Source organism: Panthera uncia, chromosome F1 (assembly GCF_023721935.1).
Source record: "Panthera uncia isolate 11264 chromosome F1, Puncia_PCG_1.0, whole genome shotgun sequence".
Classification (NCBI taxonomy): Eukaryota; Metazoa; Chordata; class Mammalia; order Carnivora; family Felidae; genus Panthera; species Panthera uncia.
In genome coordinates, this window is record NC_064813.1 from 39,382,658 (window position 1) to 39,406,825 (window position 24,168).

At 41.4% G+C, this 24,168-nt stretch overlaps 1 protein-coding gene across 2 annotated transcripts in view; it reads left to right on the forward strand.

The window, feature by feature from the left end:
* Nucleotides 1-23,056, forward strand: part of IPO9 (importin 9) — a 53,290-nt gene extending 30,234 nt beyond the window's left edge. For both annotated transcript variants that reach the window (XM_049634336.1, XM_049634337.1), the window contains 13 exons: nucleotides 311-417; nucleotides 781-920; nucleotides 3,350-3,509; nucleotides 14,179-14,405; nucleotides 16,686-16,834; nucleotides 17,355-17,483; nucleotides 18,200-18,475; nucleotides 18,974-19,140; nucleotides 19,754-19,887; nucleotides 20,554-20,676; nucleotides 21,114-21,218; nucleotides 21,433-21,509; nucleotides 21,956-23,056. In XM_049634336.1, the coding sequence (XP_049490293.1) occupies nucleotides 311-417; nucleotides 781-920; nucleotides 3,350-3,509; nucleotides 14,179-14,405; nucleotides 16,686-16,834; nucleotides 17,355-17,483; nucleotides 18,200-18,475; nucleotides 18,974-19,140; nucleotides 19,754-19,887; nucleotides 20,554-20,676; nucleotides 21,114-21,218; nucleotides 21,433-21,509; nucleotides 21,956-22,066 (1,905 nt within the window). In that variant the 3' untranslated portion in view covers nucleotides 22,067-23,056. The remainder of the gene's footprint in view (nucleotides 1-310; nucleotides 418-780; nucleotides 921-3,349; nucleotides 3,510-14,178; nucleotides 14,406-16,685; nucleotides 16,835-17,354; nucleotides 17,484-18,199; nucleotides 18,476-18,973; nucleotides 19,141-19,753; nucleotides 19,888-20,553; nucleotides 20,677-21,113; nucleotides 21,219-21,432; nucleotides 21,510-21,955) is intronic.
* The last annotated feature ends 1,112 nt before the right edge of the window (nucleotides 23,057-24,168 follow it).

Consider the following 24,168-nt stretch of genomic DNA (forward strand, 5'->3'; position numbering starts at 1 on the left):
AGCTCCCAGAATAAATAAATAAGCTTCATTCGAAGCTGAATTAATCATTGCTCACTTATACTCTGCTCAATATAGCCAGAGAGCTTTACATTTTGTTAGCTTTGCAAGCCTAGGCACGGCAGAAATACTACTTTAATTCCATTAAAGACCCTGAACTAGTAAGGGTTATATTTTTAATATGCCTAATTGGGACTTGGCATGTGTGTGTGAATGAGCGTGAACCATTGAGTTTGCAATTAAATTTGCAGTTTGCAATTAAGATGGGTTTAATTGCACAGATAGGTTTATTAGCCCTCCCCTCTCTCCCTAGGCTGTGGCCACTGATTTCCAGAATGAGAGTGCAGCGGCCCTGGCTGCTGCAGCCACCCGGCACTTACAAGAGGCTGAGCAAACCAAAAACAGCGGCACCGAACACTGGTAAGAGTGAGCAACTGATACTTAACTTAGGGACATGTTCTGGGCATCAGATCTGAGGCAGATCGTTGCTTTGAATCATGTGTTTTAAAGCCATCCTCCCAACCTTAAAATAATTGGTTAAGATGCTTTTACTGTACCCCTTGATTCCGAAAGCCTTGAAGGGAAGGACCTTTACTTTGATTTTAATTAGAAAAATCTGTTATTAAATTTCCCTGTTTTCAGCTGTAGGTTTAGATTAGAAGGGCAGATAAATGTCCCTTTTGGGTCAGATTGTGCTGGACTGCCCATTCATGTTTCTACTTCCTTCAGATGTCTTTTTGGCAGTGTAGTTTGTTTTACCAGGCTATGGTATCACTTTTGCAGGTGGAAGATACATGAGGCATGCATGCTTGCCCTTGGCTCGGTGAAGTCCATCATCACTGACAGTGTGAAGAATGGCAGGATCCATTTTGACATGCATGGGTTCCTGACCAATGTCATCCTTGCAGACCTCAACCTCTCAGGTACATTTTAGTACAATGCCAGGATTCACGCCTGTCATCAACTCAGTTATATTGTTCATTTAGATAGGTAGGCCAGATATTCATGTGTCCTTAGGGTGGAAAATTCTTTCCACCCTAGAGCTTGAACTCATCTAAACTTCTAACACAGCCTAGAGACCGTGGCTCAAGCTTTACCAACAAAGATACTAATATTGCCACATTCATAATTTTTCCACTCTGTTTACTTCCCTTCCAAATCTGTGCTCACATTTATGGATGGTTTTGGCATTTGAATAGGATGCAGATTTGGTTGCTGTACCTTGAGAACTTTGGCTTGAGTTCTGTCATTATTAAGTCCAAACTACCTTTAGACAGTTTATGTCAGTGTCATTCTTCCTGTTTGTTTCCTGTCTTTTTTCTCAAACTTTATTCTTGGCCAATATCCAGATAATTAGAATGTTCCCTTCTCATGTTCATGTTAGCTACTTGCCTTTAAAAAAAAAAAAAAGTAGGCTCTACTATATTAGATTTGTTTCTCCAGCAATGTAGAGCAGTGATTAAGAATCATCATTTCTCTCTTTGCCATCTTCAGCTACATTGTTTCTGCCTATGCCATGCCTTATTCTGATCCTTAGAGACTTCCCCCATTACAAAAGGTCATCTTTGCTTTGTCCAAATACGTAAATCACGGGACATGTGGCATCGTTTGCTCTATTCTCAATCCGTTCACTTGCCTCTCACTCATAGGCTGGCCGTTTGAGTAGCTGAAGCCATTTGAAAGCATTCTACTCTGACTCTAAATAGGTAATCTATTATAAGATATGTGTGGCATCACCTCCATTCTCTGAATCACAGAATTAAAGTGGTTGAACATCCAGAGCTCAGACCCATTGGGAATATCCTTTTTCACTCTATACTTAACTTACCCTGGTGAATATGTTTTCTTTTTTCATACTAGAATATAAGGTGTCTGAAAATAGAAATCACGTCTAATACATGTTTGTATCCCTCAATGCTTTGCATATAATAGACATTTCATAATTATGTGTTGAATGAAAGTGTTCAAAGTTCTCAAATCCATCAACATATTTTTTATAGAATTTACCCTGGTAAAGAACCTTCAAAAATTCGTGGAGACTTGAGAATATTTACAGTTGAGACAGTTGTCCTGCCTACAGTTAAAAACTTTTCTACACCAGCCATTCTCAAGCTTTCTGGTGTCGGGACCTCTTTGCTCTCTTAAAAATTATCAGCGGTCCGAAAGAGATTTTTGTGTGAATTTTCTGTGTCAGTATTTAACATATTAAAAATTAAAACTGAGAAGTTTCTAAAACACAGGAATTGCAAGCATACATTTCATTAGCTGTCAGAGCTGTGGTGTCAGCACATCAGATGACCTCTGGAAAACTCCACTGTACACTTGAGAAAGAGTGAGAGTGAAAAAGATGGATAACGTCTTGATATCACTATGAAAGTTTTAACTTTTGGGCCTCCCAAGAGCCCCTAGACCATACTTTGAGAGCTGCTACTCTGTATTACATAAATTAGTATGTATTTTAAATTACATGAATGGCACAGGCTGTTAGGTTCTGCTCAATAATTCTCATCAACTACATGTTTACAAGTAACTAAGTTAAGCCCTGTGACAAGCTGAGTAAGTATAGTCTCTGTCATCAGGCAGGTTATAGTAAGTGGGGGCAGGGGTGGGGGTGGGGGGGTAGTAGTCCTTACACTGGTGGCTGGAATATCCAACAAAATATGCTACATGTAAGAAAGCTAAAGACATAGGATTACAGCAGCACAGAGCTAGTTAGGATTACTTTAGCCCAAGAAGTCAGTTCGGTTTTGCAAGTAGCAGTGAATGTGTTGGCCTATATACAAAGCACAGAAATGGCAAAGTAAGATGTGAGTTGCTGGGAGGGGTGTATGGTTGAGTTTAGAAGGCATAAAGGGAAATCACAGGTAATGCTAGTCATTGACCTCAGGGGGTGTTGAATATAAGGCTTAACTCAAATGGTCTTTATTTGGTAGACTATGGAATTTATTGATAGATACTAAATAATGACAGAACTATGATTTACAAAGTTCCAACGATGGTCCAAGAGTAGGAACAACTGGCAACGGAGAAGACATTTAGAGGACTAACTAGTAGTGCAGGTAAAGGATAATGAGAGCTAGGGATGGGAATGAGGGAGGTAAGTCTTTTTAGCCTAAGAATATTCGATATCTACTTTGCAAATAGTGCAAAGTGAAACTGGGAAAATGATTCTGTACCGAAGGTCATATATTTGCTTTTATCTTATAAGGTCATGCTTTTTCCTTAAGTAAGTTGTATATATTATGTAGTATCCAGTTACTGTGACAAGTTGAGGATGGAGGTGGGAAGGAGAAAGGGCAAGTAACAGAACCTTTTTATTGTTCAACCCCTAATTGGTCTCTCTTCCTCCCAGTGTCTCCTTTTCTCTTGGGCCGGGCACTTTGGGCTGCCAGTCGGTTCACTGTTGCTATGTCTCCTGAATTGATCCAGCAGTTTCTACAGGCAACAGTTAGTGGTCTTCATGAGACGCAACCCCCATCCGTTCGAATATCTGCTGTGAGAGCCATCTGGGGGTGAGTACACCACCTTAGGGTGTTACGAGCTACTTAAGAGAAAATTACTCAAAGTACAAGTCCCAAACACCATTTGACCAGTAGATTATGTTGCTTAGAAATTTCTGATGAAGATCTCCTACAAAATGGTGAGTGGAGAGGGAAAGAAACCATATCAGGAACGTGGCATCGAGAGATAAATAACATGCATAGGATTGCACATTAAAGAATTATAGAAGTAGGATTAGAGCCAGGTCATTTTGTTGATTGATTTCTCTGTATTCGAAGTTAAGTTTGGGATAACGTAGCCTAGAAACACTGCTTCTTTCTTCCCAATTTTACCTCTTTTTCACAGCCAGTATACTAGTTGCTCAGCTAGTCATTTATTTATATTCCTACCAAGATCAGATGGAGCATTGTTGCTTTAACAAACATATTAAAGTCCAAACTTAAAAGTCTCAGTTGAATCCTAAAAACTACCTAAAATCCTAAAAGTACAAAATTCATCTTCTACCTATCTGCGCTGTCTTCTTACCTTTCGAAGCAGAGATTGAGATGCTGTGCATTATATATGTCTTTAGAAAGCATTGAAGGGAAATGATGTAAGCCAGATAACTGAATAAGACGCCCTTCACTTGTGTCTCTCCCTCAACAACAATAACTTGGCATCTCATGGTGGACAACATGCCTTTGTGGGAGCTGTGAGACCCAGAGAGGAGACTGTGAAACCCCAGTGCCATCCAAAAACAAGGAGAGCCATTTTGAGAGGATGGGCCCACACCCCAGCAGCCGATACACCAACCCTAGCCCTGGCTGTAGCCTGAGACACAGCTCCATGCCCTTGAGGGCATGGCTACAGCCCCATTTGGCTTGGATTCTATCACCAGCACCACACACTAAGTACCCAGGAGAATCTTACCCAATTGTGTGTTGCATAATAGGAATACAGACCTCAATCCCAGATGCGGACCCTGAAGTAGCCCATGAACTGGCTCCACTCCCTTTCAGCTGTGGTCCTGGAGAACACAGATTTAGACAATCCACTCATGGATGAGGGAACCTCTGTGGAAGTTCAGGAGTCCAACAGAGGAATTCCAGCATACCACTGGGGCAGAAGAGTCCAAGATTGGACACTTTGAAGGGGTCAGTCAATAAAGACTGGAGGAAGTAACTGTTACTTCAGTTGTGAAGACAGCAATACAAGAAAGACTTCAAGGAACATGAAAAAATCAAAGAAACATGACACCACAAAAGGAACACAATAATTTTCTGGTAACTGACCCCAAAGATAGAAATCTATGATATACCTGATAAAGAATCCAAAAGAGCTATTTTAAGGAGCTCAGTGAGCTATTAGAAAACAGAAAAACAAATTGATGAAATCAGAAAAACAATACATAAACAAAATGAGAAGTTCAACAAAGACAGAAATCATGAAAAAGAACCAAGCAGAAATTCTGGAGGTGAAGAATACGGTGAATGAAAGAAAAAACGCAACAGAGGCCATCAACAGCAGAACAACTCAAGCAGAGGAAAGAAAGAACCTGTAAGGTAAAAGACAAGACCTTCAAATTACCCACTCAAGGAGGGCAAAGAATAAAGAATGAAAAAGAATGAAGAAAACCTATGTGAACTTTGGGATACCATTAGGAGAAACAATCTGTGAATAAATTGGAGCCCCAGAAGGAGAGGTAGAAGGGGGCAGAAAGCTTACTTACAGAAATAATGTCTGAGGGACACCTGGGGTCACTCAACAGGTTAAACGTCAAACTCTTGATTTCAGCCTAGGTCATGACTTCATGGTTGTGAGATCAAGACCCACATTGGGCTCTGCACTGAGAATGGAGCCTGCTTGGGATTCTCTCTCTTCTCTTTCTGTCTTTCTCCAAATAAATAAATAAACATTAAAAAAAAGAAAGAAAGAAAAGTGTCTGAGAACTTTCCAAATCTGAGGAGAAAGTATACATCCAAGTTCATGAAGCTAATATTTCACCCCAAAATTTCAGTTTAAAGTGATCTCCAATATACATTATAATAAAACTGTCTAAAATCAAGTGGATTTTAAAGTAGAAAGAGAAAAAAATGTTCTCTCATACAAGGGAATCCCCGTAAGATTATCGGCTGATTTTGCAGTAGAAACCTCACAGGCCAGAAGAGAATGGGATGATATATTCAAAGTACTGAAAATAAAAACTGCCAACCAAGAATAGGCGGCAAAGATGTTCTTTGGGAACAAAGACAAGATAAAGTCTCTCAAACAAAGCTGAGGAAATTTTTCACCACTAGACCTACCTTACAAGAAGTGCTGAAAGGAATTCTTTAAGCTGAAATGAAATTAGTAATATGAAATATACTACACACTGGTAAAGATACATATATAATCAAATTCAGAATGCTCTAATACTGTAACCTGGTGGTGTGTTAAACACTTAACTCTAAAAGTTAAAGGACAAAATAAATAGCTAAATAACTTGTTAGTGAATATACACTATAAAAAGTGAAATTGTGACATCAAAAACATGAGAGGGAATAAAGGGTAGAACTTTTGTATACAATCAGAGTTACCATTGTGAAATAAATGGTTATATCTATAAATGTTTTATGTAAGCCTTAGAATAACCACAAAGCAAAAATCTACAATAGACAACAGAATCAAAACATTCCACTATGGGAAATCATAAATTCACAAAGGAAGACAGCAAGAGAGGAAGAAAGGAACAAGGAAACTACAGAAGAGGAAATAATAAAGTGGCATTAGTAAGTCTTTACTTATCAAAAATTACTTTCAATGTAAATGGATTTAAATCTCTAATCAAAAGTCCAGACTAGCTGAATGGATTTTTAAAAAGACCCAATTTATATACTACCCACAAGAGACTCCCTTCAAGACACATATGCTCAAAGTGAGGGGATGGAAAAACTATTCCATGCAAATAGAAACCAAAAGAAAGCAAGGGTAGCTGTATTTTTATCAGATAAAATAGACTTTAGCTCAAAAGCTGTACAAGAGACCAAAAAATATTGTTATGTAATGATAAAGGAGTCAATTCATCAAGATATAACAAATATATGTACATTTGACATTGGAGCACCTAAATATATTAAGCAAATACTAACGTCTGAAGGGAGAAATAGGGGCACCTGGGTGCCTCAGTCAGCTCAGGTCATGATCTCAGAGTCATGGGATCAAGCCCCACATTGAACCCTGTGTCAGGCTCCACACTGACAGCACGGAGCCTGCTTGGGGTGTTTCTCTCTCTCCCTCTCTCCCTCTCTCCCTCTCCCTCTCTCCCTCTCTCCCTCTCTCCCTCTCTCCCTCTCTCCCTCTCTCCTTCTCTCCTTCTCCCCTTCTCCCTCTTCCTGCCTCTCCCTCTCCCTCTGTCCCTCTTCCCTGCTAACATGTGTATGTGCTCTCTCTCTTGCTCTGTCTCTCTCATAAAATTTTAAAAAAGAGGGGGGCGGGTGGGGAGAAACAGACAATAATATAGTAATCATAGGGGACTTCAGTACCCCATTTTCAACAATGGATAAATCATCCAAACAAATCAGTAAGGAGATATTGGCCTTTATACTTTTGACTACAGGCACCTAATAGATATATACAGAGTGCTCTGTCCAACAGCAGCAGAATACACGTTCTTCTCAAGCATGCATGGAACATTCTCCAGGAAAAGTCATGTGTTAGGTCACAAAACAAGTCCTACGAAAACGATCTTTTCCAATCACAGTGAAATGACACTAGAAATCAGTTACAGGAGGAAAACTGGAAAATTCACAAATACATGAAAAATAACCACACACTCTTAAACAATCCATGGAAAGAAGAAATAGAAAAATAGAAAACTGTCTTGAAACAAACAAAAATGGAAATATAACATACCAAAACTTATGGGATGCAGCAAAATCAGTTTTAAGAGGGAAGTTTATAGAAGTAAACCTACATTAAGAATAAACAAACAAAAAAAATCTCAACCAAACTTTACATCTCAGGAACTAGAAAAAGAACAAACTAAGCTCAAAGTTAACCATAGGAAGATCAGAGCAAAAATAGAGACCAGGGAAATAATAGAAAAGACCAACTAAACTGAGAGCTGTGTTTTCTGAAAAGACAAAACTGACCTACTCTAGCTAGACTAAAAAGAAATGAAAGGAGAATCAGCTATAAAATCAGAAATGAAAGAGGAGACATTACAACTGAATACCACAGAAATGAAACGGATCATAAAAGGCTACTATAAACAATTACATGCCAACAAACTGGACATCTGGAAGAAATGGAGAAATTCCTAGAAACATATAGCTAACCAAGACTGAATCATGAAAAAATAAATAATCTGAACAGACCATTAACAAGTAAGTTATTGGATCAGTAATCAGAAACTTCCCATAAAAGAAAAACCAGGACCAGATGAATTCTACCAGAGATTTAAAGAATTGATACCAATCCTTGCTCAGACTTTTCCAAAAAACTTAAAAGGAGGGAGCACTTCCAAACTCATTTTATGAAGCCAGCATTATTCTGATACCAAAACCAGACAAGGACAGAACAAGAAAACTACAGGCCAATGTCCCTGATGAATATAGATGCAAAAGTCCTCAGCAAAATACTAGGAAACCAAATTCAACAGTACATTTAAAGGATCACACACTATGATCAAGTGGGATTCATCCCTGAGATGCAAGGATGGTTCGACATATATAAACCAATAAATGTGATATACCACTTAATAGAATGAAAGCTAAGAATCATATGATTATCTCAGTAGATGTAGGAAAAGCATTTGATTAAATTCAATATCTATTCATGATAAAATCTTTCAACAGTGGGTATAGTAGGACCATACCTTAACACAATACAGGCCACTGTGACACATTCACAGCTAACATCATACCCAACAATGAAACTCTGGAATCTTTTCCTCTAAGATCAAGAATAAGACAAGGATGTCTGCTCTTACCATTCCTATTCAACATAGTACTGAAAGTTTTAGCTAGAGCAGTTAGGAAAGAAAAGGGATCCAGATTGGAAAGGAAGATATAAAATTGTCTCTCTTTGCAGTTGTCATGATATTATAAATAGAAAACAGTAAAGACTCCACCAAAAAAAACTGTTAGAACTGACAAATGAATTCGGGAAAATTATAGGACAAAATATACAAAACTTGGTTGCATTTCTAATAATGAAAAACATTTTTAAAAACAATGCTATTTATAATTGCATCAAAAACAATAAAACATCAAAGAATAAATTTAACCAAGTAGGTGAAAGATTTATACCCTGAAAACTATATGACATTGAGTTGGGGCACCTGGCTGGTTCAGCTGGTTGAGCGTGTAACTCTTGATCTCAGGGTTGTAAGTTTGAGCCCCATGTATGGTGTAGAGATTACATAAGAATAAAATCTTTTTTTAAAAAAGAAAACTATAGACATTGAAGAAGGAAATTGAAGAAAGCACAAATAAATGGAAAGGTAATTCCATGCTAATGCATTGGAAGAATTACTGTTAAAATGTTCACACTCCTCGGGTGTCTGAGGGGCTCAGTTAGTTAAGCATCTGACTCTTGACTTCAACACAGGTCATGATCTCATGGTTCATGAGATCAAGCCCTGCATCGAGTTCCGCAATGAGCGCGAAGCCCACTTAAGATTCTTCCTCGCCTTCTGCCCCCACCCTGCACACGCACACTCTCTCAAAAAATAAAGTTCACACTCCCAAAAACAATCTACAGATTCAGTGCAATCAAAATCCCAGGGGCATTTTTCACAGAGATAAAACAAATAATCCTAAACTTTGTATGGAATCACAAAAGACCCTGAATGGTCAAAGCAATATTGAGGACGAACAACAAAACTAGAGGCATCACACTCCCTGATTTCAAACTAAATTACAAAATTGTAGTAGTCAAAACAGTATGGTATTGCCATAAAATAGATACATAGATCAGTGGAACAGAATGGAGAGTGGAGAAATAAACCCACACGTATATAGTCAATTAATTTACAACAAAGGAGCCAAAAATACACAATAGGGAAAAATACAGTCTCTTCAGTAAATGGTGTTGGGGAAACTGGACAGCCACATGCAAAAGAAAGAAACTGGACCCTTATACTGTACAACAAAGTCAATTCAGGTTAAAAATTTGAATGTAAGACCTAAAGCCGTGAAACTCCTAGAAGAAAACATAGAAGTTAAGATCCTTGGATTGGTTTTGTCAGTGGTTTTTTGAATCTGACACCAAGAACAAAGGCAACACAAGCAAAAATAAATAAGTGGGACTACATCAAACTAAGAAAGCTTTTGCACAGCAAAGGAAACCATCAACAAAGTGAAAAGGCACCCTATAAAATGGGAGAAAATGTGTGTAAATCATATATAACTGATAGAAATTGATATTAAAAATATGTAAGGAACTCAATAGCAAATAAAACAATCCAGTTAAAAAATGGTGGAGAAACTGAATACACACTTTTCCAAAGAAGAGACATAAATGGCCAATAGGTAAATGAAAAGGTGCTCAACATCACTAATTATCAGGGAAACACAAATCAAAACCACAATGAGATAACACCTCACACGTGTTAGAATGGCTGTCATCCAGAAGGGACAAGATAACTGGTGCTGATGAGGATGTGAATAGGGAACCCTTGGGTACTGTTGGTGGGAATGTATATTGATTGGTAAAGCAGTATATGAAAAACGTGGTGGTTCCTCAAAAAATTTAAATAGAACTCCCATATCATCTGACAGTCCTGCTTTGGGGTATATATCCGAAGAAAATGAAAGCAGGAGGGGCGCCTGGGTGTCTCGGTCGGTTAAGCGTATGACTTCAGCTCAGGTCATGATCTCACAGTTCAGGAGTTTGAGCCCCGTGTCAGGCTCTGGGCTGACAACTCAGAACCTGGAGTCTGCTTTGGATACTGTGTCTCCCTCTCTCTCTGCCCCTCCCCCACTCGTTCTCTCTCTCTCTCTCTCTCTCTCTCTCTCTCTCTCTCTCTGTCTCTCTCTGTCTCTCAAAAATAAACATTTTTTTAAAAACTTTTTCTTAAATGAAAGCATCTGGAAAAGCTGGCACTTCCCTTGTTCACTGCTCATTATTTATACTAGCCAACATTATGGGAACAGCCTAAGTCTGTGTCAGCGGATGAAGGGATAAAGATGTGGTATACATATGCAACGGAATATTACTCAGCTCTGAGAAAGAAAGAAATTCTGCCATTTGCAACAACAATAATGGACCTTGAAGGCATCATGCGAAGTGAAACAGAGAAAGACAAATACTGCATGGTATCACTTACATACGGAACCTAAAAATTAGAAAATAGTAGAAAGTGGTTGCTGGGACGTGGGGGGAATAGGAAGAGGTTGATAAAAGGGTACACTCTATAAGGTGAACAAGATCCGAGGATCTAAAATAAAATGTGATTATAGTCGGTAACGCTGTGTTGTATAATTGAAATTTGCCAAGAGAATAAAAACTAAATTATCTCACCAAAAAAAAAAAAAAAGATATATGAGGTGTTGGATGTGTTAACAAACTAGATGAGGGGAAACCTTTAAGCCCAGTGTATGTATATATTAGATCACCACAGTGTACCCTTTAAATAACTTATAATGTTACATGCAGTTGTACCTCAATAAAACTGAAAAAAATTAAGTTAAAAAATTTATTTGTTTATATTACTTTTATAGTCAGAAAATTATGTGAAGAGGGGCGCCTGGGTGGCTCAGTCAGTTGAGCCTCTGACTTCGGCTCAGGTCATGATCTCACGGTCTGTGAGTTCGAGCCCCACGTCGGGCTCTGTGCTGACAGCTCAGAACCTGGAGCCTGCTTCAGATTCTGTGTCTCCCTCTCTCTCTGACCCTCCCCTGCTCACGCTCTGTCTCTGTCTCTCAATAATAAATAAAGTTGAAAAAAAAATTTTTTTTTTAAAGAAAATTATGTGAAGAAAACTTTCAAAAAAATAATGTTCAAGTCTCTGACCACATGGGCAGCAATTTGCTTGAAAGGTAAAGCAGAGCTCTCTGGAAAGGTGACAAAAGTTCTGAACACCAGAAAAATGGACACTCATACATGTTGATAAAATTTTATATGATCTATCAAAGGCTGGATCTCTTGACGCCATCTCTGGATCACAGGTTAAAAATTGTCTTATGAAGGGATCTTGGCTATTCTTACCTTCACAGCCAAGATTCCCCAGTTGGGCATTTCCCTATTCAGCTTCCCAACCAGTTACAATCTGGCTTATGTCCTTAGGACATCACTGAAACTGTTCTTTCTAATTCACTAGCAAACTTTTAATGGTCATCGTACCACCTTTGCTTTTCTTCTTTTGCCCTGGTTTTAATTTATTCTTCCGTGTCATAACCTATGTAATCATTGCAAACTGCCTGAAATCATTTCTGAAACAAGGTATCGATCAATAAATACTTCTACTTGTGTCACATTTCCCATATCATAGCTAATGCCAGCCTTTCTCCAGAGCTCTAAAGTAACATATCCTCTACTTAATCAATACCATGGTAGATACCTTATATAAGTACCTTAAAATTAACACATCCACTCCTGAGGTTACTACTGACCACCTCCAAGCCTGCCCTACATGTATTCTCTGTTTTAGTAAAAGAAATTGGTATTTTTTTTTTTTTTTTAAGAATCAATACCTTTAAATCTTAAGGAGATCTTGTATTTCCTGTTTTAGTAAAAGTGGAGATCCCAGATCTCTGCCTTTTAGATCTTGGTTCCTTAGCTTTTCATCTCTTCTCCTACTGCTACTACCCTAGCTTATATTCTCAACTTCTTGTGCCTGAAGTGCTGCAGTAGGTTCCTAACTGATGTCTCTGCCTCCAGCCCCCACTGCTGTAATTTGTATTATTTTAGCTGTCTAACTGCTCTTTATAAAGCAAAAGCCTGATATTTTTGCTCCTACAATAAAATTCTCATGGCTTCAGTTGTGCTCTTCAAATTGAGATACAGGTACCCCAGAAGAAAGTCATAGTATGCCATGTGATACATGAAGCCACAGGATAAATCTGTAGCATCTTCCTGGGGTGTCAGTTTCTCTTGAAGACTTTGAGGGAGGGCAAAGAAGGTATTAGGAATAATCTGTAAAAGACTTGGAGATACACTAGCTTCCAAAATAAAGTCTAACTTCCCTTAGCATAAAGTCTAACTTCCCTGCTTCCCATATGATCTGAGTAGATGGTACAATCTTTTTGATCTACCAGAGTGTATAGGTTCAAGTTCTTTAGAAGGGGACAGTAACTATGAATTATTAGAGTGAAGAAGCAGAGGGGAGGGAGGAGGTAGTACTGGTGGAGAGATGAATGCAAAACCTAGTCTAAGGAGTTGAGAGCTGACCAAGGCCAGATGACAGATCAGCTCTTAAGAAAAGAAAAAGTTAGATCAGAGCAAGGTGGAATTGAAAATCAAGATGTTATGGACTAAAAACACAAAAAGTCTATGGACAAATCTGCGATCAAAGCCCACACTTGTACTGTTCATTATGGACCTTCGAACCCCTCATCTGACACAAGTAATATGGTTGTAAAACCACTTAAACAAATGGGTAAAAAATATTTATTGAGTACCTGCGGAAGGCCTTGTTTCTGTACTGGTTTCTTTTAACATAGAGAAAGTGTCTGTTGACTTTTATTGCCATTTTGAAGATAAACAAAAGACTTGGACAATATGTCTTTAATTCTATTACATTGGACATGGTAAGCAGCATCCAGAAAATATTAATTGAATAGAGGTGAATAAAACTATGTATAAAAAACTTTAAACCCTACAAACAGTACACAAATTTTAGTACACAATTTTCCTATCATGCACAGATAGTATTCAAATTTATTGCATAGCCGATCTATACAAATTGATCTCAAAACTACTCCAAAAAATACAAAATTGTTACAACATGAAAGTTAGTGTACTAAATAACAGATGTGTTGGAAAGGATGTTAAAAAAAAAACACTATTCGAAAAACAACAGGAATAGGGGCACCTGGATAGCTCAGTCAGTTGAGCGCCTGACTTCAGCTCAGGTCATGACCTCGTGGTTTGTGACTTTGAGCCCCACATCAGGCTATCTGCTGTCAGCACAGAGCCTGCTTCAGATCCTGTCCCCCTCTCTCTCTGCCCCTCCTCCACTCATTCTCTCTCTCTTTTCCTCTTTTTCAAAAATAAATAAAACTTACATATATATGTAAGTTTTATTTATATGTATATATGTATGTGTGTGCATATATATATATATATGTATATATATATCTATATAAGAATGTGTTTGTGTATATATATATGTGTGTGTGTAAGAAAAATACCAGGACTATATATCAGAATCTGAAGGATGTGATTAAAGCAATAATCTAAGGAATTACAAGGCATTAACATCTTAATAATTTGGATATAATAACATACATGACAGTGAGAGAGGGATGCAAGTTTAAAAGAAATAGCAAAAACCAAAGCAGAAATAAATTAGCATAGAGATGGTGGTGCTGATATTTACAAACTATGCCACAGAAAGATGTAAAAACTAACTCTACAAGTAGCTTCATAAAGCTACACGTAAAAATGCTGTAACATGTGATAACAATTGGAAAAACCAGGAATTGAGGGATCCACTTGTGAGTAATTCTTGCTTTTCTCTCTCTCTCTCTGTCTCTCTCTCTCTTTCTCCCTCTCTAGTTATTGTGATCAACTGAAAGTCTCGGAGAGTACCCACGTGCTTCAACCCTTCCTCCCCAGTATCCTGGATGGCTTAATTCACCTAGCAGCCCAGTTCAGCTCAGAGGTCCTCAACCTGGTGATGGAGACCCTATGCATCGTTTGTACAGTAGACCCAGAATTCACAGCAAGCATGGAAAGCAAAATCTGTCCGTTCACCATCGCCATTTTCCTAAAGTACAGTAACGGTATGCCACCAAGACCATGTGTTATAAGGGACACCAAGAGAAGGTGGTGGTGGCTGGTGAATTTAAGTGAAAATTTTCGCTGGGTCTGATGGTCTTAGGCATCTAAATAAAGACTGGCTTTCACTTAGCAAAGAGGAGAGCTGTGCTGTAGCTACAGGAGCACTAAAAAGTAGAATGCTGGGGTGCCTGGGTGGCTCAGTCGGTTAAGCATCCAACTCTTGATTTCGGCTACAGTCATAATCTCGCCGTTGGTGGGTTCGAGCCCCACATCAGGCTCTACGCTGACAACGTGGAGACTGCTTAGGATTTTGTCTCTCTGTCTCTCTCTCTCCCTCCTCTCTTCTTCCCCCTCTCCCGCTCTCCCTCTCTCCCTTCCTCTCTCCCTCCCTCCCTCACTTAGTCTGTCTCACAAAAATAAATAAACATGTTTTTAAAAGGTAGGATACCTATTCTTATAACTCTTAACTGCAGTAAGAACTGGGGATAAAAGACGATGAGTAAAGGGTTAAATAGCAAGTGGTATAACTCAGAACTTAAGCAAGTAGGAAATTGAGCAACTAAATCAAAATCTTCCTAAGAGGTCTAGAACTATAATGTACAAAGTGAGATACTGAAGAAGTAGATACACAGGTTTATGAACAGCAATGTTCATCACAAGGCTTTTATAGTAGCAAAAATCTAGAAGTAATAAAAAAGATTAATGACCTTTATTATATCCATAAAGTAGAATACTGTACAGCCTCTAAAAATCACACTTCTCAGCCATGGGAAAGTGCTCACAGTATAATAAAAGAACAGATGGTTTTCCAAACGGCATAGACTATGGTCCCAAGTTTGGGGTTTGTTTTAGACAAGGATTAATTTGTAGCTACGTATATAGAAAAAATACCAGAAAAAACTACATCAAAATGTTAACAGTAGTTCTCTCTAGGTGGGGGAAATTCCAAGTGTTTTCTTTCCTGGAATACTTTAGTGCATTTTAAGTTTTTCTGTAGTGATTGTGTATTAACACACACTTTACCTGTATAATGTTTTATTGTCAAAAAAATATTGACTATATTTGTTTTTGTAGAGGTAGCACCAATAGTGAAACAGAGGATATAGGGATAGAGGTTATATAATATGATATCATGCTAAATATTTTATTTGATTCGCTTTTTCGCCTAAAATGTGTCCCGGAGAGGTTTTCACGTTGCACTCTTAGATATATCTCATTCTTTTCAACCATCACATAATATTCCATAAATGGCTGTACCGTATTTATGTGCCCATTCTGTTAATAGACATCTAAGTTGTTCCCAACTTTTTCCTAAAACAATGCTGCAGTGATCTTTTGACATATATCTTAGTGCACTGCACACTTTTCTATTTTTTCATGCTAGATACAGGAGATTTTTCTTACATAGGTAAAATAGATCACGCTAAAGTTTTGTTTCTTCACAAGGCTCTGCTTTCTGAGGGTTTTACCTTTGGCCTTGGAAATGCTTTGGGAGTTCTTTTTTCTATCATGACTACCCCCCCCCTAAGAGATGCATATGGTTCCCCTTCAACATGTGAGAACCTGACAATCAGTGTTTTGGCAGTTTTTGAAACTTTCGTGTCTTCTTAACAAAGTAATCAGCGGGTTTCTCTTTTCCTTAAGCATTTGGTTTCATAATCAATCCAGGCGAGAATAAAGACATTAAAGATTTGCCCCAGAATTGGAATTTAGGAACCAAAACAGATGAACATATGGGAAGAGGAAAAAGAGAGAGACAGAGTGAGGGAAGCAAACCATAACAGACTGATAATGATAGAAAACAAACTGAGGGTTGATAGAGGGAGGTGGGTGGGGGATGGGCTAGATGGGTGATGGATATTAAAGAGGGCACTTGTTGTGATGAGCACTGGGTGCTGAATGGAAGTGATGAATCACTAAATTCTACTCCTGAAACCAGTATCACACTACAGGTTAACTAACTAGAATTTAAATAAAAATTTGGAACTTTAAAAAAAAAAAAAGAGTTGGCCCAGAAAAAAAGCCAAATTTTGTTTTAGGAGTAGCTGTTTCTGACTAGTCCCTGACTTAATGAAATCATGCATATTCTAGCTCTTAGAGACTTAGCATCTCTCCTGTCCTTTCAGGTTATTCATATGGCCTCACTAGATCCCAGATATGTAATATGTAAGCAAAGCAGAAGTTGTTAACTTAGGTTAGAGCCAAATAATAGGTATCTTTAAGCCAGAAACACATGCAGACCATTGGGTGGGGGGGATTCTGTGTTGCCTTATCCACTTCAGATCCTGTCGTCGCCTCGCTGGCTCAGGATATCTTCAAGGAGCTGTCTCAGATTGAAGCCTGTCAGGGCCCAATGCAGATGAGGCTGATTCCTACTCTAGTGAGCATAATGCAGGCCCCAGCAGACAAGATCCCTGCAGGGCTGTGTGCGGTAAGTGGTTCCAAGGCCAGGACTGGTGTGGGTGTAGGTAGAAGAAGAAGAATGTGCACTTGCTGTACAAATACCACCTGTAGATCCCACCTCGCTGACGGGAAACCAATTGCATAAGAGATTCATAGGGTGATCTTCCTGGGCTACTTTGCCCACAAGGACAACGGGTGGTTCTTGAGGCTCTAAGAAAATGTCCCTTCTTGTTCTTTACCTGTCCTCAGTGACTTGAACGGAGTGCCATTATTACACAGCACCACTAAGTACATCACTGGGCTATCCACTCTACTGCCGTATACTGCCCACCCCCATATCTTAGCAAGTTATGAGCTATCAGGAGGAAGCTGAGAGCACTATCTACTATCTAATTATTCCTTTCTTTCAGAAACTTTCATTAATGAAAATTAATGAGCTTTCTTTGGGTTGCTGTGTTGTATCCATGCAATAAAGATCTTAGTTGTAGGGCACTGCCGAGCCCCACCCTAGAGGCAGTTCTAATTCTTTTTTCTCTTCCACTCTTCAGACTGCCATCGATATCCTGACCACGGTAGTACGGAATACAAAGCCTCCCCTTTCCCAGCTACTCATCTGCCAAGGTTTCCCTGCTGTGGCACAGTGCACCCTTCACACAGATGACAACGCCACCATGCAGGTATCTGAGCCTTGGTGACTAGAAGAGGAAAGACAGCTCCCAGCCATGGGCTTATAGCAGGCTGAGAAAGCTGGCACGGTCTCACGCTTTTGAGATCTAGGTCTCTCAAATCCATATTTAACAAGGGCACCCAGGAAGGGTCCGGACTGTGGAAGCCAAACACGCTCTGCTTTGGGATGTATTGTAATCTTTAAAGTACGGATGCCAGACATTCTACCCATCTATATCTGGGTATTGCTACGGTGGACAAGATTACAGACATAGAGACCTGGACCCATACAAAAGTCTTTTCAGAATTAAAGTGAGCAAAGTAATAGCCCTTTGAAAATACCTAGGTAAATAGTGGTTCATATAGGTGTGTCTTTATTCCCATAAATATCTGTAGTACCCCTAATCACTGCTACATCTTAAACATGTTTTTCCAGTACCAGAGGTAGACCTTTGTGGTTAAAACTTGGTTTGTTTGGTCATTATCCCTTGTGATCAGAAGTGTGCTTTTTCGAGGTAGCTGATGAGGTGAAGCGAGGACCATATAGTGCATGGCTATGTCTGTAACAGTAAAGTCCCGACCCCAGTCGTATGTGCCCACCACAAACCCTGTGGGCTCGTCACTCTATGTGGCATAGGCCCCTAAGTAACATCTGCCCATGCAGACTGTGGGCCTCCTGGCATCTGTTCCCAGTTGCTAATGTTGTTTGCCATCTTTGTCTCCCCAGAATGGTGGAGAGTGCTTGCGGGCTTATGTGTCCGTGACACTGGAGCAGGTGGCCCAGTGGCATGATGAGCAGGGCCACAACGGGCTGTGGTACGTGATGCAAGTGGTGAGCCAGCTCCTGGACCCCCGCACCTCAGAGTTCACTGCCGCCTTTGTGGGTCGCCTCGTCTCCACCCTCATCTCCAAGGCAGGGCAGGAGCTGGGGGAGAATCTGGATCAGATTCTTCGTGCCATCCTCAGTAAGATGCAGCAGGCAGAGACGCTCAGTGTCATGCAGGTAAGACGATATGGGGAGCTGGGCTTTCCCCAACCCCAGGCGGTCGAAGTGGAAATCAGTATACAGGTCCTGAGGTTTTGTTTGTTTGTTTGTTTGTTTGTTTGAGAGAGAGAGAGAGAGAGAGAGAGAGAAAGACAGGGCATAAGGCGGGGAGGGGCAGAGAGAGAGGGAGACACAGAAGCTGAGGCTGGCTCCAGGTCCCCAGCTGTCAGCACAGAGCCTGATGCGGGGCTCGAAGTCACGAACCAGAAGATCATGACCTGAGCCAAAGTCGGATGCTTAATGACTGAGCCACCCAGGTGCCCCGGTCCTGAGTTATTTTACTCTGTCTTACTGTCTTTGTAGAACAGTTAAGTAAAATCTATTCTGGCCCAAGAAATCCCGACAAGGAAATCTCCATGTTCTCTATTTCTCAACTGGCCGGCCCCACTCCTTCTCATCTCCTAAATCTCTGAAATTGTTTTCCTTGAAGCAGATGTCCTTCTTGTTACTTCCTAGTCTCTGATCATGGTGTTCGCTCATCTGGTGCACACTCAGCTGGAACCCCTCTTGGAGTTCCTGTGCAGCCTCCCAGGACCTACTGGCAAACCTGCCCTGGAGTTTGTGATGGCTGAGTGGACGAGTCGACAGCATCTGTTCTATGGACAGTATGAGGGCAAAGTCAGGTAGGGCCCCTCTTTCTTCTCTGGGCATTCTGCCTCTCCTTGTATTTCTTCTTTCCCTGACTTGCTCCAATGATTTTTGTTCAATAGAGCAAGCTGCCCCTTGTATTCATTTTTTCCTCTATTTCTTTATTGCTAATCCAGGTCTTTGAATAGCTGCCATCTTGAAACTCCCAAAACACAGTCAACACACATAGCACGTTTTTTTTTCCTCCTCATTGCCGGCCAGAGATCCTCCTCTGCCACAGACTTCACCCAGCCAAATACTGCTAGTGGCTTATTCTCCTTTATAAACCTAAGCCTTCTAATCTTGGCTTGCTAACTTCCTATCCTAGACTCACCTCCCAGTGGTTCTCATCACCCCATTGCACCTTTCAGTGTGGCCAGCCCTTGTGATCTGTGCCCGCCCCAGCTTTGTTCCAAGAAGTTCAGAAGCTCTCACGAGGCCATCCTCATGAGCACTAAATCCCCCTTTCAGCTGAGCTGTCTTATCTCTCCTGATTCGTCGTGAACAGAATGCTCACCATCAAAGAGAGTCTTAGGGCATAATTGCTTATCTCCTTGGAGTAAACTCTAGACGGGTGGCTGATCGACCCTTTTTGGCTCTTCTTGCCAGCTCTGTGGCACTGTGTAAACTGCTCCAGCATGGCATCAATGCAGATGACAAACGGCTACAGGATATCCGCGTGAAGGGAGAGGAGATCTACAGCATGGATGAGGGCATCCGCACCCGCTCTAAGTCAGCCAAAAGTGGGTGACGCTGCTGCCCTCCAGTACCCTCCCTGGGGGCTAAGGATGTGTGGGGTGGAAGGCATGGAGGTACTATCATCTAGATTTTTGAAACACAGTCGTTAGTGATGGGTTTGATAAAAAAGAAACAGAAAACTGCAGGTACACAAAGGATCGGAACATATGCTTCCTTCCTGTGGCTGAAAACTGCCAAAAGCCATCTCGGGTACCAAGGCTCCCCAGCTTCATTTGGGGGCTCTAATACCCATTTTCAGCATGTCTTTGTTATTGGGTTGCTTTCACTGATGTGTAGGCAGTGAATGCAAAGCTGCCCTCTTCAACTGTAGCTCTATAATCACCCGTGCTGTTTCTCAAACTGCGAGTCATGGGGACTAGAGTACTGTGCTCTGTACAGTCACTTAGTGTCCAAGCTTTATCACCAGCAAAAATGTATCTCCTTTAATTCTTGAACTCTCTTAGCTGTCCTAACTTCTCAACTCTTATGACACCAAGCAGAATGAAGTTATTTAACTTTAAATCATTCTGTGGTGGCTGAATATAGTCTGGGTTGGTGGAAAGGCTGAGGGATGGTGAACTGTGTCTGGTGAGGAGCACTGCAGGACAGGAGGCACTGCCAGAAGTGAGTCCACTGACAGCCTGCCTAGAAGCCTTCCCTTTCCTTTCCAGACCCTGAGCGCTGGACAAACATTCCTTTACTGGTCAAGATCTTGAAGCTGATCATCAATGAGCTTTCCAACGTCATGGAGGCCAACGCCGCACGCCAGGCCACCCCTGCAGAGTGGGGTCAAGGTGCACCAGGCCCTTATTCCCAGCAAACTTTTAAGCCTGCCAGATCAAGTCATGATATTCAGATTATCAATTTGGCTTATTGAGGCACTGAGGGGTTTTTTAATGTTTATTTAAGCATGCCTGCCATGTGGCTAGCATTGCTGTGCACGTGAAGAGCTGCTCTTCGGGTCTACCTTGTGAAGTCTCTTCAGAGGCTGGGGTGGGAGGCAGCCAGGAGGCAGGCCGCGTAGTCCTTCCTGTTTGGTTTTTCTCAAGAGCTTTTCATCCTTTTATGTACCCACCAGAACACCCTCGTTTCTTCCACTCAAGCTCATTGGGAGGGCTTGGCCACAGGCCACGTTGCAGAAACCCTCGGGACCCTCCTATTCTGGCCTGTTTACATTTGGGAAGGGAAAATCTGTGAGTATATGCTCCAGCTGCTTTTCATCTCCAAGTAGATGACTCCAATGATATGTGGGAGGACCAGGAGGAGGATGAAGAGGAGGAAGAGGATGGTTTAGCTGGCCAACTCTTATCTGACATTCTCGCTACAAGTAAATATGGTAAGCAGTCTGAGGAGAGGACAGCCATGCTAAATACCTTTTCTGTGCACCGGGACCAAGAATGGGGTACCAAAGAAAGGGGAGAGGTGGGCCCACAAGGGATGGTCCGTGGGCTTTTTAAGCCCTTCTCCCTCAGCCGTGTGGTGATGCCTCCCCGCTTGGGGCCCAGTCGGCCTCTGCCCTGACCCCTCTCTGTGTTGGCTGTGTCTAACAGAGGAGGATTACTACGAGGATGATGAGGAAGATGACCCTGATGCCCTTAAGGATCCTCTCTATCAGATTGATCTGCAGGTGAGAATGTCCAGAGAAGATAGATGTCTTGCAAGTGACACAGTCTCAAGCCAGAAACAGGAATATGGGCTCCAACCCATTCATAGTTCCCAGCCTCAGGGCAGGAAGTTCCTGTCTTGCCGAGTAGTCAGAGGCTCCGGGTGGTCTGGGACTTTGCACCTTAGTATTTTATACCTACCAGTGTTGCAATCCAGCTTCTTAAAACCCAGCTATGTTGTGAAGGTCCTCGGGTGGAAATATGAGATCTATTGGGAAAATTTTGTTTCTTTATGGACTTTAGTCTCTGGGTTGAGCCTGAACTAGATCCAGGAATGTAGAAAGCCATCCCTCAGGGTGCTGGCAGTTGTCTGACAGCCAGTGCTTCCTATACCGCCGATAGTTCTCGCCCCTTACAGATGGTAAGCCTGAGAACCTGCAGTAAGGCCACTCTTTTTTCTTCTCTCCAGGCCTATCTCACGGATTTCCTCTGCCAGTTCGCTCAGCAGCCCTGCTACGTCATGTTCTCAGGCCACCTTAATGACAACGAGAGGCGGGTTCTGCAGACCATTGGCATCTAAGAAAGGGAGACTTTCCAACTCTGCTCCTCCTGGCCCAGCCACAAACCATTTTGCAGCCCTTAACTGGCCTTGAGATGTACTTTCTTTTCAACCTAGAGTGGCCTCCTGACTCTTGGCCCTTGGCCTTTGCAGAGTGACACTGACAATTCAGACCAAGGTCACCAGTGCTGTCACTTAGGAATACTGGAACAAAAGACATTTCTCAAAGTCCCCCTGAAGATACTCCATCTCTAGAACCTTTTTCTCCCCAACCGTGCCCCCACCTCTGTTCCTAGAGTCCTCTGCCGGCCACTCCAGAAACATAGTGCCCAGAAGGATTACGTGTTCATGGATTATTTCGCCCCACCTCAGGAGCACAGGGAGTCATGACCATGTACATTCTAAAACAGACCTGTTTACTTTCATAGGACATCTGATATGTTCAGATAGGAATACCCTTGAGAGATGATAATGCTTTCTGCTCTCTACCACAGATGCTCTGGGTTTTCCATAGGAATGAGAGGCAGCAGCTACATTCTGACCCCTCTCCAGTGACCTCTCCTTGTCTCCTTCCTACAACACTAAGGCTCCCCTGTCACAGGAAGTCCTCTTGTTTTTGCCTCATTGCATGACACAGTCCCTCCCCCCAAGCTATTCCTATGTATACACGCACACACAACATCAGCCAGACAGATGGCAATTTGTTTTTCCTTTTTTTAGAAAAAAAAAAAAAAAAATGGGAAAAACATTTTTTTTTAAGTCCACCTGACCCAACTGTATTTAATATTCCTCCCCAACACATCACCACACACTCTGATATTCAAAGGTTACCCCCTCTCCCTCAGGAATCCTCTAAAGTGGTTAAGTTGTAGCCCTCAAATTTGCAATGTGTATTTTTCTAGGAGAGTAAAGTAATCTTTACAAATGAATTCAGTCCACATGGTATAAGGTGTCCCGGCACCTCTGCCTTCTGTTCCTTTTAGAAGGAAAATAAAAATAAGGGGGAAAAGATTAGGCGGAGCCGTGCAGACACCTGAGTGTGTTCTAGCTAACCTAGCCCAAGATGATTCTTAGAGAACTGGTATCATCCAGTCAAATATTTTTAAGGGAGGTCCCTTAATTGGGAAATGCAGTCATTGTGGGTTCAAAAAGTGAATGAGGATAACCAGTGAAGGGGAGGAAGGTAAAGCCCAGCATTCCCTTTTTTTTATAATGCCGACACCTACTGCCCCAGTTTCAGCCACTACAGAAGGTTTCTTTAGACTGATGATCAAGTCTGTTCTCAAGGAAAGGTCCCCACTTGGGGCATTTACTGTACGGGACTGTAATTGGAAGCCTAAGGATTTTGTAGCCAATAGTGATTTCACACTACTAGGTGTCCCTGGTGTACAACTCCCACATCTGACTGAGTCGGGAAAAGTGTCTGTTAACGTCACTGTCTTTGAAAAGTCTGAGGGCGTGTGCACAGCCTGGTCTGCCAGCCAGGTTCTGAGACTAATAACTGCCCCTGTGATTTCTCTCCCTTGAGTTAGGGAAGTTGCTCATATTGGGGAAATGATGGAAGTCTGGCTAATTGGTGCTCAGGAAAACCATTCTGAGCCTTAGAAACTCACTCCGTGGTTATTGATCTCAAGGCAGTGCCAGTTAGTTTCAGTGCTGAAGGTTCCACAGGGCCAAATCAACCCCTGATTGTGGCACAAAAGAATGGTCTCATGCCAGTGGCATTGGACTGCTGAGTTTGGGAAGGCTTGGGGGCTTTCACACATAGACTGAGAAAGATATAGACCCCTCCTGGGCCCACTAATGACAAAAAGAGCCTATCTCGTGCCAAAAATGGTCTCTTGACAAGGGTCCTCTCTTCCTGCTCTCTCGCTAGTTTTAGGGGAGGACTGGAAAACTTGAGTTCTGAAGGGAAAGGGTCGTAGGATCACCTGAGGGGCCACCCCCAACCAACAGACATACTGTTGTCAGTTAAGAGCAGAGGGTCTTGGACCCTTTGGTGTGCAGGCACTTCCTGCTCCCACAGCATTTCAACCATCCCATTTAACCTTTATAGCAGGTACACAGTAGATAATATTCCCATTCTGTCAGTGAGGAAAAGAGTTCAGAAACTACATCCAGGG